The sequence below is a fragment of the Mytilus trossulus genome, chromosome 14, assembly GCF_036588685.1.
Source record: "Mytilus trossulus isolate FHL-02 chromosome 14, PNRI_Mtr1.1.1.hap1, whole genome shotgun sequence".
Taxonomy (NCBI): Eukaryota; Metazoa; Mollusca; class Bivalvia; order Mytilida; family Mytilidae; genus Mytilus; species Mytilus trossulus.
Window position 1 is genome coordinate 34,245,473 of NC_086386.1, and position 19,812 is coordinate 34,265,284.

At 31.9% G+C, this 19,812-nt stretch overlaps 1 protein-coding gene across 1 annotated transcript in view; it reads right to left on the reverse strand.

Annotated features, from left to right (window-relative positions):
- LOC134697690 (uncharacterized) overlaps positions 1–18,162 on the reverse strand; it is a 76,408-nt gene extending 58,246 nt beyond the window's left edge. Inside the window, exons 1-2 of the mRNA XM_063559974.1 lie at positions 18,084–18,162; positions 106–226 (exon numbers count right to left, since the gene is read on the reverse strand). Coding sequence (XP_063416044.1) covers positions 106–130 — 25 coding nt within the window. The 5' untranslated portion in view covers positions 131–226; positions 18,084–18,162. The remainder of the gene's footprint in view (positions 1–105; positions 227–18,083) is intronic.
- Positions 18,163–19,812: the final 1,650 nt, after the last annotated feature.

Here is a 19,812-nt window from a genome sequence, read left to right on the forward strand (position 1 = left end):
AAACAGAGAAGCAATTAAACGTCCTTAACAAAGGTAAAGAGTAACGTATGTTTGCGAGTCAGAAGAAAAAAAAATCACAAGAATACACGACCATCAAATACTCACCTAAATTAGATGTCTTGTTACCCATTATTTGCTTACGATGCAGGCTTTATTTTTATGGTTATGAGTTTTATTCTTTCCACTTATTATGTCATATGTGTGTATGGTAATGCACTCTGTTCTCCTAAAATATAAAGAAAATGAGCGTAAGAGTGGAGCTATCATACATAACTCGTATCTGCAAATTTAGCTTTTTTAATTGGATTTTGTATAGTTAAATATAGTATATACACAGAGCAGGAGGCTTTTAAAATTACTTCATATCGACAATGTATGTACATGTACGGTTTGATTCGTTTAAATTTGAAACTAGTAAACTTTAGAACAAATTGCTTCCAGAAAAAAACCATGTGGCGTTTCAATTGGAGCAAACCAGGATGTACATGTACCTGTCTTTCCTTTGTTTAAACCTTTTGAGGATATTTTTGGAATATAAAAGAGTTATTTCAACACAACAACAAATACATATTTTGATATAAGAATAAATATTCCTTATGTCAAGTTAGTTTGGTCTTCATATCTTCACTCACTTTTCACAAATTAGAAAAACTGGGATTTTTTTTTATTAAATGTGCCGGTCAATTTTACAATACACATCTGTTAATTTCGAATGTCACACACGTGTTTCACTAACGAAAAACTTATCAGAAGATTTCGGAACAAATGTTAATAGGCCACATCAAGTATGAATATAATGTGCAATGAGGAAACACACTATTAAAAAAAATTATGAAATATAGATACTTGAAATAATTCCTAGGTTTCACAAACCTTAGTATTTCGAGAATAAAATATTATGAATATTTAATTTAAAATTGATATAATAATTGTTTTAATACTTGTATTTGTTTGATTTAAATATTCTGTATATTTTCATAAAACGATCTATCTTACATATTGCTGTGATTTACTGTTCAACTTTTAAGATTATTTGGTGCTATTATTTCACCAGAATTAAATTGTTGCATATTGTCATTACAAATTACATTTTTAAGCATCAAGAAGACATGATATGAATAAATACAAAAATAACTGAGAATGGGAATTGGGAATGTGCCAAAGAGACAACAACCCGACCAAAGCACAGAAAATTACACAATTTGACAGTGACTATTTTATCTTATAACATTAAAAAAAATGTATTCGTTCTTCCCGAATGAAAGCTTTCCAATTTCTATCAATTGTATAGTTTAACAAACGTTCATTTTAATGCCGACTTTGACTCATCCGAAAAATAATTTATGCAATTCAAGTTTGTAGAAAATTTTAAAAAATAAGAAAATTCTATGGCATGTGGTACCTTTGTTAAAATGTCACCTGTTTAAATGTACAATACAAGGGGTAGAACAGGCATCTATTTTGCAATACAAACTGACAAAACGAAACATGAAGTTCGATGCGATTTGAGTTTGTCTTAAAGTTACTAAGCCTGGTTTTCGAAAGTATCTCATGACGAAGACATATCGTATGATAGTCGTAAGACAACCCATAGTCGTAAGACATGTTTTCGAAAGTGTCTCAGGTTATGATATGTCATAACTTTTATCATAAACTTAAGACACCTCTCGCTATGTCGTATAGTGATCTGATGATTATCAAATAAAATCAAATAACTTTCATATATAAATTCTTGTCCATTACACTAAGAATAATACATTTGAACTTGAGATGCATCTTTGCGTAATCTGCTTATTATTCAAGATTTGTTCTTCTCCACTTCGACAATCACAATATCCTGCGACGTAAAATTTTGACTTCTTTTCTTACATTTTGTATAATAAATATATATTTTTTTCAATTTCCATATATAGTATCATATAAATGTATTTTCAACGGTGTTTCGTAAAATAGGTACTCGATGAACCGAATCTTGAAGGTATTAACAATTACATTACATTGCAGAAGAAATGCATGTAGTAGTTAAACAACCGGTAAATCCTGCGGATGTATATTAGGGTTATACGGTAATGTTTTGAAAATTGTCTTCAACCTATTCTTAAAAGAGGGACGAAATATACACAATAGTACACATTACACAACATAGAACACTAAGGAATAAACAACACGAACCTCCAAAAACTAGGAGTGATTTCAGATGCTTCCTGAAGTTATATTATGATGTGTTTTACCTGTTTTTAAATTACATAAAACATTTGTTTCTGATACGCCCTTCTTAACGAAGACATTATGTTACCTCTTTGATTCTTATATGTTCTCATAAGTTTATTTTCTATTCACTTTTGTTTCTGTTGGCTTATTTTAAGCTGAGTCTATTTTCATTGGACCGGTACTTATTAATAAATCAAAGTGCTTGTTTGTTAAAAAAATATAAGTTTGAGTTCATCTGTTTCTCGAAGCTATCTAAGGATTATGATGTGTCATAAATCTATCTTATAACAAGTCTTTGTCGTAAGTCGTGTTCTCGAAGCTCTCGTAACTTATGATATATCTCAATTTTCGTCCTTACTTTAGGACACCCAATAAGGTGTCTTAAGAGCATCATATCTTCATCCTAGCATAACAAAACTTGAATTTCGCTATTTGCTCTTTATTTTACGTGAAAATTAACATGAAATAAAACACACCATCGGTTATTAACTCGTATATACATAATTGGTGCATGATTTTAAACTTTGAACTTCGTGTTTCACGATACGATTACACTTCAAATTTAATTCTCATTTCAAAACAAATTGTTTTTCTAGTTTAAATTACAATCCTTTTTGATAATTGTGCCTTTTATTCTTCACATGATATTATAAAATTCGTAAACAATTTTATTTAATATTTTCGTCATTAATGATTTTTTTATAAATAAAAATACTTAAACGATTTAAAATTTCGACTTGGGATATGTTTAGGACATCCTAACATAAGATTCGTCTGAGAGAGCATCGAGACACAACTGAAGAGGGTCCTAAGATGATCTTAAGTCCATCCTAAAATTGGTGTAAGATGTGTCTTAGAACGAATCTTAGGAGAACACTACCCCAGTGCTTAACCGTCAATCCATTGTACGTAGAGCACAGGATTTAATCTTTAAATTTTGTTTTTGTATACAGTTCAAAAATATCAGTCAAATGTTGATTCAATTTATCCACGCAGATATTGGTGTCACATATTATTAATATTCGTCAACATATCCTCAAACTGCTTGGCGTCACACGACACACTTGTTTTTACTTCATCTTAGCATTCATTTCTCCCTTTAAAAGTATTATAAACGTACTACTACAATGAACATTGATCTTTAATCAAATTTACGATATTGTGCCTGAGGTAAGATTGAAATGACGATGGAGCGTGAAATCGAAAACTAGTAAATATTCGTACGTTAAGACCCCTTACAATAATAAACATATTATTCCCGAATGTTAATAAATAGTCAATAACACTCTAACAATTTTTATCATTTAAAGTTTATTTACCACTATCTTATCAAAGACATCCGTTACGGATACGTAACCAGAAGGATTTATTCTTTTCCGAAACTGTTGGACGCTTTCGTAATGTCTCTGTACAAATCTTGCCTATCGTTTACATAATCAATAAATAATGAAATATTGTCTTGCAATAAGTCTGGTTTCAAATCAACACCACCATTTAAATTTCCTTTAACAGATACCGTACCAATATTATTGAAATTGATGATACTGACATATAAGTGAGGGATTTGGCTACATTGTACCTATAAAACCAGGTTAATCCCACTATTTTCTACTTAAGAAAATGCCTTTACCAAGTCAGGAATATGACAGTTGTTATCCATTCGTTTGATGTATTTGAGCTTTTGATTTTGCCATTTGATTAGGGACTCTCAGTTTTGACTTTTCCTCGGATTTCAGTATTTTTGGGGATTTTGCTTCATACATATATATATATATATTCTATTTGTTCTTGCAAAATATCAAATACAATAATTGACATGACAATTAAATTAACGATAAAAACAATTTTATATGGAGACATATTTATACAGTATTTATCTAAATTATCAGGTGTTGAACTTTATCAATTTAAAACCAAATCATACCATCAACACAATATTTCACAATTTCAATAAATGAGCTAACCCATTTTCTATATAACACTACTATTCCACCCCGGTTACATTTCTCTCTATATAATGACTTTTTGTCGTAAACCTTTAGATCGAAAGCATCAGGGAAATTGACACAGCACTTATCGAAACATTACATAACATAATTCTTTATAATCTGTAAAGGCCGTACATTGACCTATAATGGTTTACTTTTTCAAATAGTTATTTGGATGGAGAGTTGTCTCATTGGCACTCACACCACATCTTCCTATATCTATGTATAAACTTCCCACCTTTCAGCCTTCGTCATATTCCTATCAAAATATTCCAAGAACACGCAAGAAAACACTTATGATCTTCTATCTTAAATTACATCCCTTTTGTTTAAATACTCCGCTGATTCCTAATTAATCCACTGTTAACCGTTAACAAAAAGCTCAATGCTCTTCAACTTTTTACTTGTTTGGCTTTATAAATATTTTTATATGAGCGTCAATGATGAGTCTTATGTAGACGAAACACGCGTCTAGCGTACTAAATTATAATCATGTTACCTTTGATAACTATTAACACCACTGGGTCGATGCCACTGCTAGTGGACGTTTCGTCCCTGAGGGTATTACCAAGCCCAGTAGTCAACATTTCGGCGTTGACATGAATATCAATAATGTGGTCATTTTTATGAATTTTCTGTTTACCAAACTTTGAAACTTTAAAAAACTAAGGATTTTCTTATCCCAGGCGTATTTGGCACAACATTTTGGAATTTTGGATCCTCAACGCTCTTTTTAACTTTGTACTTTTTTTGCTTTATAAATATTTTGAAATGAGCGTCACTGATGAGTCTTATGTAGACGCGCGTCTGGCGTACTAAATTATAATCCTGGTACCTTTGATAACTAATTATCCCCGATAATATCAGCTTTCTTTTGATTTTCCGCTGATGGATCATTTAAGGAAAAAGCTTTTTCCGTTTTTCATGCACCACCTTTGAATATTGAGGCGATTCGATGCACTGCATGCAGACCTACTTCCTATCAGACATATCCCTGACTTAACACACGATAATTATATGCTTTTACGTGCCAGTATTTGGTTTTCCTAATCGATATGCTTTTTCAATATCATTTTTTTTTCTAGCGTTTTCAATGTTGCGAAACTTTTTCACAAAGATTTAGTACTGTGATGACACAGTTTTCACTTATTTGTACCGGCAAAATCTTCATATCCTTTGTCCTTGTTGCACCCCTGTATTTTTATTATTTGTTTCAACATGTTCAGACCTTTCTTCCAACGCGAAGAGCAGAAGGGTTTGTTTTAGGGTCTCTTTTTTCTATGTCTATTAGTTTGTCTTGAACAGAATTAGGTCTGCTTTTGCCGACTCCATACATTTGCCGATTTAATTTGCTCTCTTTTTAATGGTTATGATTCAATTTTTGATGTCAGATAAGAGTTATGCATTTTTTTTCCAAAACTTGGTTATTTTTTTTTCCATTGGTGCATTTAGTTATCAGTTTTTTTTGCTTTTTGTCCTTCGTTTCTAAACGACCTTCAATTAACTGTATATTGTTTAGTTTTGTCTCGACTCTTTCCAAACAATGCTTAAAGCTTGATACACGAAAATGAAAAACGTTAATCTTGGTACTTTTGATAACTATATAATCATCAGCTCTTCAATTTTTTTTCTTTTATTAAAAGCCAATTGTTTAGAGCACAATTGAAGTTTTTTTCCAACAGTAAAGATCTTTTTGTATATTAAAATATTAAGAATCAGTCCAAATCAGTGTAAAAATATGAATTGAGAGGAAACTTCAAATCAAGAACCTCCTAATAATCTATGACATTGACCTCAATTGCAAGATCATTAACCAAGGACCTTAAAACAAAGTACCATAGATCCTTTATATGTATTGTTAATGAGGTATATTACTTTAAGCATAATTCTAAATGTAAGAGGGGCGAAAACTCTCATTTATTGTCTACGCACCTTTTCAAAGTTATGACATGTCGCAACTCAGAATTTAGTAAAACTAATTTGTCGATATATTATATAGTTTTACAAATAAGTCGAAATAAAAAAGCATTTATAATAATTGACCTTATTTTCAGTTTTTGGACCAAGGACCTTAAATCAAAAGAACCTAGGTCTATATCACTTAGGGTTTACCAGTCCGAAATGCATATTACTATATCAAAGGCATAAGGGGACAAAACTCTCATATGGAGTCTTCGGACAGCTTCTGTCTAAATAGATATTCCTTTCCTGAAAATGTAACGATCAATTTGGTATAATAGATTTGTCGAAATCTTTTACGGTTGTGAAGGAGTAGTGGTCACGAGATAAAAAGTGTTTGGGGAGATAACTCTTACAAAGTAAAGTGTTCGATTTAGCAGTTGTCAAATTTTAAAGCGCATAAACTATACGATATCATATTCCAAATATCTAAGCGACATTTTATGAACAATAATACTACGCAAGAAGAAAAATTATACTAGGCGGAAGCAAAAAAAATATTAATCGGAACAAAATCAATAACTATCAGTAAAATTCAAAAAGTCTTTCTAAGGAAAGTTAATGCAAATTTGACGCTTCAAAATACTTCCGAACGTAATGAATATAGTCTCGATTTTTGTCAAGATAAGCACATTTGCAAATTAAAATCAAACATCATATAGACATTACTTCTTTTTATAATTGTTGAAATGACAAATTTTTAAGCTTATGTCCTCTTTGATATTGTGCATTTTGGATTGGTATATTAATTTCTTCTCGCAAAAACCTGCGCTTTCAAAATGTTAGTTTTAAAGTAAGTCCTTTTTTCCCCATGAAAAATACTTCCAATTTGCGTTCTTTCTCAAGAAGTGCGTGTATGAAGTTATCCTCGAACAAATAAAGTAATATGTTGAAAAGAAGAGTAGCATGGTTGGTTTCCATGGAAACACTTACGCTTTATTGTTTGAATATTTATATTGTCATCTGATAAAGTCATGATGATTAAAAGGTGCCTGATTTAAAAAATATTTCTGTTTGAACCAGTCCCGGTTGTACTACTGTTGTTAAGAAAGGTTAACATTTTGGTAGTAATATCCTTAAAATAGGTAGGAAAATGCCTATATCAAATTTGTACCGACACAGTGTGTGAAATGTTTCTTTTAACCGAAAGCAATGGTGGTTATCATTTGAAAGGAGGGACAAACAGATATTTAAAAAAGATGTGGTATGATTGACAATGAGACAACGCTCCACAAGAGACCACATGACACAGAAATTAACAATTATAGGTCACCGTACGGCCGTCATTAATTATCAAAGCCCATACTGCAGAGTCAACTATAGAAGGTCCCGAAACTAAAATGAAATTAAAACGAGAAAAATAACGGCCTAATGTATGTACAAAAATTAACAAAAAAACAAATATGTAACACATAAAAAACCTACAACTACAGAATTACAGGCTCCTGACTAGGGACAGTCACTTGCATACAGAATATGGCGGGGTTAAACATTAGCGGGATCCCAATCCTCCCCTAACCTGGGACAGTGGTAAAACAGAACAACATAAGAACGAACTATAAAACTCAGTTTAAACATACATGCATGCAACTGGAAACTTTATATGACATTGACTGTTGGTATAAGTATCGGAATCGACCCGGATCTTGGTAATTGTTTCAAATATACATTACGTGGGAAACAAAGTCTTGAATGGTGTTAAATCTATCAATACCATTGTCCTACATTAGTTTTAAAACAATGAAATTCTTTGATCGTTTTTACATCATGACGCCTAACAAAAAAGACCTCATAATTTTAATGTTATAAATGTTGGCAATAAAAAGATCAAGTTTGTGAAAAATGTCAGATTCAGAAAAAAGATGTTTTAGAGTACAATGTATCACAACCCTAAATACAAAAATCTTGTATCTAAATATGTCATTCGTTTTTATAAAACACAGTGTTTTACAGTGTATAAAAGGAAAGGATTTAAACAGCTTTAACTGCGATAGCAACAACATATTTGTCATGGAGGGGGGACTGTGTTTGCAACATTTTGGTCTTCAAAGTTTAGTGTAGTATATAGGTGTAATACCACCAAATCATGGTACATCACATCCAGTTGTATACGAAAATAGGCCTAAATAATATTCCTTCGAATTTGACAGTTGTAGAAAATTAACCCTGCAATTCAATGCGCTTTAATTTTTCTGAGGCATAAACATGTATGTTGGGTGTCTGAAAGCATCATTCTTTTTTTATTTGATGGTCTTATAAAATATTATGGAAAGTTAAGGTTTAATAGTTACCAAAGCAGGTAACCAGTAAATAACAGTGTAAAAATTAGGTTGTTTACCTCCGGTGATGGTTACTTTCTTATATGCAATGACATTTAGTGTGAAATTTTCATTGAAGCACTGGAAAGGAATAAACTTTATTCATGCAAAGTATTTCTTTTGTTAAAAATAAAGGTAAATACTATACAATTAAACAAAGACTAACAGGGGAAATCAATGGTGGTATGACACCTATATTTATAGCCGGTATTGATAGACCCATTCAGTTTCATTAATTCTGATTTGCATCAACGACCTCATAGCCTTTGTTCACGCGCAAAGAATAACTACATCTTCTTTACGACGCTTAACCAATTGCCTTGCATAATCCTCGAATGATTCCATTAGTATTTTGAAGTTGTATTAATTTCCAGTTTGATTTAGGCTCCCTATATTTGGGGATTTGGGAGAGCACATTTCAGAGAAAAGTGTTATTGACAATGTTAAAGTCACCAGTTATAATGTTGACTGTCGTCTTATATTAATACGGAACTAACACATATGCAATCTGGAGGTATAGACATCATGTCCTCAATATACAGATCATGCAACGCAGGTTTGTAATTCTTTGTAATTGGTTTTATATTGATACTGATAAAAGTAATGAAATATATTAGCACGGTGACCAGACCCAATATTTGTTAGATTTAATCGTCAAACATACTATATGGCCTTATTATACATCATTGGATTCGGGAAAATTAGTACTTTTGAAATAACGATGTCGACAACAAGAAATGGGTAACAGATCAAATTTTATTTTTATTTTTTTGTTCTTCATCAATAAATTTGAAATTTGAAGATATAATTGAGGTAAAATTTCAGAAACAGAAATTGTTTTTAAATCATTAAACAATGAATTATCTCGAAAATGAAAAAAAAAATGAATAAGGAAATAGATTTATTCAGGAAATTGTTTTTTTTCAATCACTTGATCTATTATGCAAATATTCTAATAATAATAGTTACCTTATCTGCCTATGATATTCAACATTATCAATAAATGATAAATATTATTATTTTAACTGAAGCCTGCTATCCTGGAGGCGTATTTTGCATAAGCTTATTCATGTAATTCATGAAAACTTTAAAGCACCCAATTCCACGAAAACAGTTATAATTCAAAATTCCAACCAAATAGATCCTCACAACAGAATTATGCCAGGAGTATCTTCTGGTTCATCTGTCACGGGATATGATTTGCAATTTCTATATAATTCTGACCCTTTACAGGAGTAAATCTCTGGACATGTAGGGTTTTGTTGTGAATAAACACATGACTTTTTTACATGGACATTTCCCTTCAATTAAAGCACAAGATCCTGCAAGAATTCTGGTGACATATGCCCATTTAAATACACGGGGTGTAATGAATCATTTTAATCTCTCCAACCGTATTGTAAAATTGACGAAATAAGGGGATTAGCAATGTGTAATTCGCTCCAAATTTTTATTTTGAAACACAGTACGTAAAACATGCTGTTTCAGTGCTGCCTCACAGGGAGGTAACCTGACTAAACTTGCATCTTTACTGGTGGCACGCTTGAAGTGCATTGCATACTTATTATGATGGAATGGTTTTAAAGAGATATTTCTGATCATAAAGCTTTGAAATTAACTTCAATGCCCAAGCTAGGGCTTCATCTTTGTGAATATTACCGAAACACTAAAAAAAAACGAAATAGTCGTGTGTTTCCTTCAAAGTCTTGTAGACAGTTCTTTTGCCTACTCCAAACAGAGACAGTTATATCGCATCCGGTTAGTGTATGTACAACAGGCAATAATTTACAAATTGTTGGGGAAAGACAGACGCATAGTTAGTGAATGGGGAAAGTCTTCGCCTATCTTTCACACTGCTAATGTTCCTCACATGCACCCACAACTCCCTCGTATGTGTCATATTTTTATGGTAGTGAACGCACACAACACTCATATCTGTATTTAAGGTCCGTATGATTGTCCTTCCACTATTTCACATTTCTCTGAACTTGGTGTCAAAGATAAAGACATCGAGTATTGAACTCCTCTTGAGTGCTTAACAAATTACGACAGCCATTAACAGTGCTGGTATAATTCGACAATTTCGGAATTTTCAAACTACTGGTTATGTTAAGCTCACATCAGATGGAATGATTGGGGATTTGTGAAAGTTTGTAGTCAGGAATAATCTGATACACTTTGATGGAAGCTATAGTCTTTGAGTGGCGTTCCCTTTCGACAGACTTTATACAGTTGTTCATGACGTAGCGGTCAAACACATCTGCTACTGTTTTTGCTATAAAAACTCGTTGGGACATATTTTTTAATAGTCAGCTGCAATGTCACCGAATGTTTTAGGTTACCTTTCTAAACATCAATACATTGAACCAATGCCTTACCAACTGTAAGTTGGAAGTGATGGTAAAAAGGAAGGTACAAAAAGGGCTCAAGGATCTTCAGATTCTAATTACTTCAACAAATAAGACTTACATGATTTTCTCATGGTGCCGTCATCCTGTTAACATGTTCTATGGTACATCATCTATGTATTTTGCCACATTCAGTGCACATCTAAATACAAGTTATGGATGTATGTGACCTAAAAGTATTTCCACCGATTTATCTTTGAAATTTCGTTTTTGTGGTCATGTTTCAACGTTTTTAGTTTTGACTTTGATATTGGACTATAAACCCCTTGAAGGACCTACAGAAAGTGAACTAGTGATACAATGTTTAGACATGTTCAATCCTTCCGCTACAGCTTTGAGCAAAAAATCTCGAATATCTCTTCTAGCATGCTTTTTCTAGAAGATAAGACATTGAGAATGAAATCAACATCAAAGGGATCAGTCATAGATAGTTCAGATGGTTCACAATACACAATAGCAATAACATGTTCTTCGTCTCTTTAAATTGCTGTTGTTCTTGTTTCCTCTTGTCAATGCGCATCATTTGACAGTAGAATGTCTCCTGCTTCAAGGAACACATCCCAGTATTTGAATTTTAGTGATACAGCCCTCATTGCTTATATGTATTTATAAGAGGCTTTATATGTGCTTCGAATAGCTCCGTAATATGAGAGTATGGACTTGTGTTTGACTTGAATTTATTAATAAGTGCTTCTGGGATAAATAAATTTAAAAAAATTGATTCATAAAGGTATTAAAATACCATATAAATGTTAATTAATGTACATTTTACGTTAAATATGATGAAATTGATTTGAAACGTACTCTTTATAAATCACAAAGGTGTCAGTATTCACCCCATAAACTTACAAATCTTTGAATATACTTGTTAAGAAGGGATATAATTACGATACTGTTGTCAAGTCATTAAAGATTGCATATTTTGGCGTCAATATTGAGTCACTGATAAGGTCTTTGCATCGGAACTAAACACATTTATTCTAAAAAACAGTTGTTGGCATGACACGGGTTATGTTCTTCTTATATATGTTATGATGGTATGATACTAAACCCCTAACGGGAAGTATTGTGCCTGATATTCATATGATGAATTCATAATCTTTCAGTCAGTTTAATTGAAGTCTGGAGCTGGCATGTCAGTTAACTGCTAGTAGTCTGTTGTTATTTATGTATTATTGTCATTTTGTTTATTTTCTTTGGTTACATCTTCTGACATCAGACTCGGACTTCTCTTGAACTGAATTTTAATGTGCGAATTGTTATGCGTTTACTTTTCTACATTGGTTGGAGGTATAGGGGGAGGGTTGAGATCTCACAAACATGTTTAACCCCGCCGCATTTTTGCGCCTGTCCCAAGTCAGGAGCCTCTGGCACTTGTTAGTCTTGTATTATTTTAATTTTAGTTTCTTGTGTACAACTTGGAAATTAGTATGGCGTTCATTATCACTCAACTAGTATATATTTGTTTAGGGGCCAGCTGAAGGACGCCTCCGGGTGCGGGAATTTATCGCTACATTGAAGACCTGTTGATGACCTTTTGCTGTTGTTTTTATATTTGGTCGTGTTGTTGTCTCTTTGACACATTCCTCATTTCCATTCTCAATTTTATCTATTCAATGCAAAATATTCGTAGTGTCATTTTTTTACATAAACTCTTTAATAATGGATTAATTTTGCTAAACTTTAAATCGTTAATAAGGTGTAGCAACAATGTTGTTATAACAGAAATCAATGCACGGACGTTATTTTACAATGTAGACCTTAAAATTTTTCTAAGTTGATTTTTCGTTTAAATTATGTTACGTACTTCAAAGGCCATTTTACAAAAAATGCACCGTTCGAATTTTTGACCACACGTCAAAATGTTAAGTTTTATATTTGATCTACCACTACTGTGATTTATAGCCGTATAGTCCGAATGACGATTAAACTCCTTAAATAAGCGACTTTTCTTTACTCGTTCACCGTATATATATTATATAGACTGATTCTTTAATTAGAGACAAGCAATTTTCGATTGAATTGATTTATTACTGAGGATATTGCCAAAGTTTATAGCAAATTACAATGAAGCTATTGACGATACAAGAAAGAATATGAAAATTTCCTTAAGAAACCGCCAATTCTGGCAACTTTTAGGATAAAGGTTGTCATCCTGATATTGAATTTAAAGGTAAGCTTGTGTATCGTATTATGGGCCTAGCTCATAGCTGATGTTCTAAATTAATACTTGAGAGAAACTTTAGAATACTGTTAAATTTCTATTAAAACATATGTAAATAAAAATGTATGAATAGTTAAGTGAGACATTAAAACGACGAAGATGAGTCGGCTCATTATTGATTAATTTTCATGTGTCGGATTCCTTATCAGATGAAAAAATCTGCCTTCTTGATCAAGTGCGATTCCCCTTAAAATACATTTTGTTTGTTCGAAAAGAAATAGCAAAGATTCATCTTTAAAAGATACAGATATTAATTTCTGTCAATATTCTTTTGGAAAACTGGAGAAGGTTTTATTTAAAAAACAACTTAAGACTGAGACTGATTGTTAGTCTTGAACAAATCAGTATACTTACGATCAATCTGAGTCCCAAGTTGTTTTGTGAAACCGACTTCAGGTCCACAACAAATTTTGCGGGAAATCATTTGATGCCCTTTCGTATATTACACAAAGTTGGTCTTGAAACACAAAGGTTGGGAACAAACCCCCTGTATGGTGATTATACCTGTTTAAATTATCCCTCTATAGAGGAGTATTGTTGTTTTCACAGGATTTAAAGCAAATTAGGGCAGAATGGCATTTTCTAGTTATATTGGCTATAATCTCTACCATTTTATGCATCAGCATTTGCACTTTACTGAAAAAAAATGGAATAACCAGTTTTCTGCTAAATTGACAAAGCTTGCAATCTATTGCATTCCTATTTGAACACCTGATTATAACAACAAAAGGAATAGTTGACTCTTACAATAGAAATACTGTTCAGTGAGGCATAAGTGAGTAGAATTTACCTGATCACCACAGCTTTCAATCATGGTGAACAATATATTTTATATTTAGTCAGATAAGCAGCAAACTGGGCATTTGCATATTAAATTTAGTACATCAACTGGTGCATCAGGTTACTGCCATAATATGTAGAAAATGCCAGTCTGCCCTATTTTGATTTAAATCCAGTCTTACCAAAAATACCCCTATGTAGAGGGATAATTTTATCCCTCTATAGAAGGAATATCCCTCTATACCTTGTCGTTTGTTTATGTGTTACAAATATGTTTTTCGTTCATTTTTTACATAAATGTTAGTTATCTCGTTTGAATTGTTTTACATTGTCTTAACGGGGCCTTTTATAGCTGACTATGCGGTATGGGCTTTGCTCATTGTTGAAGACCGTACGGTGACCTACAGTTGTTAATGTTTGTGTCATTTTGGTCTTTTGTGGATAGTTGTCTCATTGACAATCATACCATATCTTCTTTTTATATAATAACCATATAGAGGGTTTGTTCCCAACCTGACTAACGCAAAACAACTACCGGAAAATTTAATAAAACACGAGATTACAGAGGTCGAACCTTGAATAGCTGAGCAAGTATGGACACAACACTTAAAAGCTCAAAACAGCTCTGATTGTGTTATTTCCCCTTGATCAGAAATTGATAAGCCAACAAAGTAAACATAGTTTTCTGAAATAAGTCTGAATTTAACCACAAAATTTACATATGATATAACACAATGTATATTTTTTGTCAAATTGAAATCAAATATAGTAATATTTCCAAATCATTTTTGTTCATTTGTTTTAAACAAATATAGATCTCGAATTTATCTACGAATGTTAACAACTATATCTACCAAATGGAATGTTATGAACTATTTCCTTTAATAATTGTGAAATAGATAAATTATATATCTTATTAAAAGAGTTCAATTCATAAAAAAAACTTAACTTTAAAGCAATGAGATAATTGGTTAATATAGAATAACAAACAATATATCATAAAGTTCTTACACAATTTACCAAAGACTAATTTAAACAGGCCGCCCAGCCGCCGTACATCCACAAGTCAATTATGAATGATTTTTTTGTTTAAAATCCAGTTCAAAAAGTAATTGAAAAAGAATGTTTTTAGATTTAAACATGACCCGAACAAAACACATATGGATAAATACCTGCCATCCTAGCTACTTATTCCCTGTAAAATATTTGTAAATGTACTAGTCATTATATCTATATATTTCCCCTTTGTGATTCAGTGAGTGTTTATAAATGGTGATAGTTATCATGGTTATTAAGTCATGTGTATTAAGATAATTATTTTAAATTTGATAAAGTGCCAACATAAATATGTATTGAATTTATTATTTTCTATAATAAAAAAATCGATTTGTGAAAAGATTTAAATAGCATATCGTAGAGATAGAGACGTATAACAATATTAGACTAAAAGTAACAAATACACTTTTAAAACATGGATGAATGGTGTGTTTCTGCGATTTACCTTCGTGTCTGTTCATGTAACAATATCAAAACATCAACAAATATGTTGATATCAGGTGCATTTGCTTGTTAAATAACAGAAGTATACACTACAAACAAGTAAAAGTCTGAAATGGCCTATATTTGCATGAACTAGACTGTACTGATTTTTACTCGACCATTCTGAATTGATCTGATATTTACTGGATCATACTCGACGGAAGTCTGAACCATATTTAATAATCTGAACTTGTACTTTTTAACAAATTTTAACAAGTCTGAATAGTATTCGGAGGGTGTCCATAAAAGTTGCCAAGTGTCATTTTTAATCTTCAAACTCTACTTTAATTAACACGCGATAAAATCGAAAAAAATAGCTGTTATAACATATCTTCCGCGTATTATAAATCCAAACCAATCGTAATACGTGTGCAAACGGTTTAATCTTTTTTGCTGTAAAATAGCAATAACAAACACAACAGAGCTCTCATCATCATGCTTATCCATTTACGATTTAGACTTCAGAAAAAAATACAAAATTAAAATAAAATTAAAGGGGCAGGGCCATTTTCCTGTGATATTTTTCATCAAATAAGACTTTAATTAGGTTAACGTTTTATATCGTAGCGGCTATGAAGTGCTACGTAGATTTGTGTCTAATGAACGAGTAGCTTGTCTAGCTGCTACCAATATCTATGTAGCAACTAGGCTAACTACACGTTCAATAGTCAAAAATCTCTTTAGCCCTATGTAGCCGCTACGTTATTAAATGTAACCCGAGTAAATCGTGTTTTAAATAATCTGATAGGTGCTAATTATAGAACCAACAATATGTAACATCATCTTTTTCATACTTTGAAAGGGCTTTAATGAACAAGGCCACGATTTTTTTTAGTTATATGAAAACCTATATTGATTTCGTTTTGTTAACGCCCCTGAGGAGCATGATATCATAAATTTTCAACTGATATAAAACTTGACTCAAGTAACGAACAATTAGTCAGCAAATAGGAGGTGTAACGTAACTAAAACTACCAAATTCACCTAAAACAATCACTTTTTTTTCAATCAAGCGAACACTTACAGGGACCTAACTTATAATAGACCTTTTTCATATTACTACTTTTTGACCCCTGGTTCTTGAATTAAAAACACAGAAAATGGTAAAATGAGATAAGGGATGTGATAGAACCATTTAATTTAATTTTGCACCCATTTATAGAGATTTTTATGGGCAACGACTGTGTAGGTGTTGTAGGGAAAACATTTGCACATTGTTTGTGAAAATAAGTCGAATTTTTAACATAAACCACTCTAGTTATTTTCTTAAACAATGCACCAATGTCTCCTCTACAACACTTATATAGTCGTTGCCCGTCACAATCTCTATAAATTGGTCCAATGATAACTTTAATTGGTCTATCCACTATTTTCATTTTGTCAATTCCACAAATTCCGATTTCTTACCGTAACTTCAGATTTTTTAACATAAATCATTCTGGAATGTCCATAAACGATGCACCAATATGTCCTTTACAACAACTGTGGTCGTTTTCCAGCACAAACTTTTTACATTTGTTCAAAATTGACTTAAATTATTCTACTCTCATCTCATGTTGTAATTTTTTTTTTTTATTGAAGAACCGGGGGTCAAAAAACGGTAACATGAAAAAGGTCTAATGTTCGTTAGGTATCTGTGACTTTTCGCTAGATCGAAAAAAGATTCTTTTTTAAACGATACAGATATTTATTTTCTGACAATGTTATTTTGGTAATTTGGAGTCGTTTTTATAAAAACAACTTACGACTAAGACTGGTCGTAGGTCATGAACAAATCAGTATACCTACGATCAATCTTAGTGGTAAGTTGGTTTGTGAACAGAGTCCAGGTTCACAACAAATTTTGCGGAAATATCATTCGATGCCCTTTTGTATATTAACACATAGTCGGTCTTGAAAAAAACGAAAAACAATTACCGGAAAACATTAATGCGAAAAAGCGGAGAGAAGAATTTAATTAAACAATGTTGAACTTTTATATTGATGTTTTTATTGAATTTTCAACATTAAAATATCATAAAACGAGAGGTTGCAGAGGTCGAACATTAGACAGTTGAGCAAGAATGGACACAATATTTAAGCTAAAAACAGCTCTGATTAATTTATTTTTCCTTTGAACAGGAATTGAAAAACTAACAAAGTAAACATAATACTCTGAAATAAGATATGACATAACCACTTAAATTACAAATGATATTACACAATTAATATTTTTTTTTCAAATTATAATAAAATATAATAGATAGTTCCAAATGAACTTTTTTCATTTGTTACACACTAATGTAGATTTGGAACTTATCTACCAAGGTCAACAACTATATCTACAAATGGAATGTTATGAAGCCTATCCCTTCATAATTATTAAATATGTTTTTTATCTAACTTAAGGAGATCACCTTATATTTATTTTTAAATGTATAGCATTCAGAAAACTGTTTAATATAAAAAAAAATAAAAAAAATACCACAAACTTCTTTTCACCGTTTACCAAAGATAAAAGAAATCCAAACTTTCATCTTAGCCGTCCACCTGCCGTACATCCACAAGTCATTAACGAAAGGCTTTTTTTCAGAACTCCAGTTCAAAAAGTAATTGAAAAAGAATGTTTTAAGATCTGAACATGAATCAAACAAAAACACATATAATAGATAAATACCTGCCATCCTTTAGCTACTTATTTCCTGTGAATTATTTGTAAATGTACAAGTCATTATATCTATATATTTCCCCTTTCTTGATTCAGTGAGTGTTTATAAATTGTGATAGTTATTAAGTGATGTGTATCAAGATAATTATTTTAGATTTGATAAAGTGCCAACATAAATATGTATTGAATTTATTATTTTCTATAATATTTTTTTTTTGATTTGTGAAAAGATTTAAATTGGATATCGTAAAGATAGAGACGTTTAACAAAATGACACTCAAACTAACAAATATACTTTTTAAAAACAGAGATGAATGGTGGTTCCCGTCATCTATATTCGTGTCTGTTCATTTGACGATATTCAAACATTCAACGAATATGTTTATATGAGGTGCATTTGTAATGTAAATAACAGTAGAATACACTACAAACTAGTAAAAGTCTGAAATGGCATATATCTGCATGTACTCGACTGTACTGAGCTTTACTCGACCAGTCTGAATTGATCTGAAATTTACCTGATCATACTCGACTGTAGTCTGAACAATACTTAATAGTGTGAACTTGTTCTTTACCATTTTAAACGCGTTTGAACCATGCTTGACCTAGTCGGAACCATGATTGACTTAGTCTGAAGCAAACTCGACCAAGCCTGAACCATACACCACCTAGTCTGAACCATACTTGACCAAGTCTTAATCTCCCGTGACCTATTTTTCATTATCTATACGTTGTATTCCATCTATATGAAAAATGAAAATTTAAAATTAGATTTTTAGAATTAAAATTTAGTTTTGTAAATTAAATACTCACCTTCATAAATTAAGATATCAGTCCACCCGCTGCATTATTCAACCGGAAACCATCCAGAAAAAGAACCATGACCCCGTGACAACCTCTCTCACCTGACACCTGTGTGTCCTAAAACTTCATAATTTATTCCGTAAAATGCTAGGCACTAAAGGGGGATGAAGGGGAGGGGGCGGACCTCTGATTTATGAAGGTTAGTATTTAATTTACAAAACTAAATTTTAATTCGAAAAATTTAATTTGTATTACATTCAATACCTCACCCTCATAAATTTAGATAACAGAATTTAACGAAGCGCTGAATCCCCATCACTAGGAGGAGGAAAAACAACCTGTTGAGCAGCAACTAAATGCCCTTAAGTATAGAGGTTGTCACAATGAAGAGGCATGGACCGTAAATAATGGTTATAAAAGGCACTATCAGACCTCCAAAAACCAGCTGATATGATTTCCGACATAGAGGAGGAATTAAAAATGTTCCAAATAGAGGCTAAGGCTCTTACTTTATGTGCTTGAACTTGATATTTAACTAAAACTTCAGAAGAAGCAGACTTATAGGCCAAAATGACAGTATTGCAAATCCAGGTAGAAATGGTTTGAGCAGATATGTCAGAAATTCCTTTTTCAATAGGAATAAATAACCTAGAAGAACCAGCAGATCTGAATTTCCTGAAGAAGCTAGGTAAACAAGCGAAACCAGAACCTTTATCAGGTAAAATATGGATCAGTGAGAAGAGTAACTAAAGACTTATCAGCCGCAAAGCGGAGACAAGACTCATAAATTGACTAGGCATGAATCTCACTCCTTCTGCGACCAGTAGCCAAAGCTATCTGAAAACAACAATTATAAGATAAAAAGGAGACTGAATCTAAAGATTCAAAAGGAAGAAACTAAAGAACCTTCAAAACTAATACTAAGTCCCAAGAA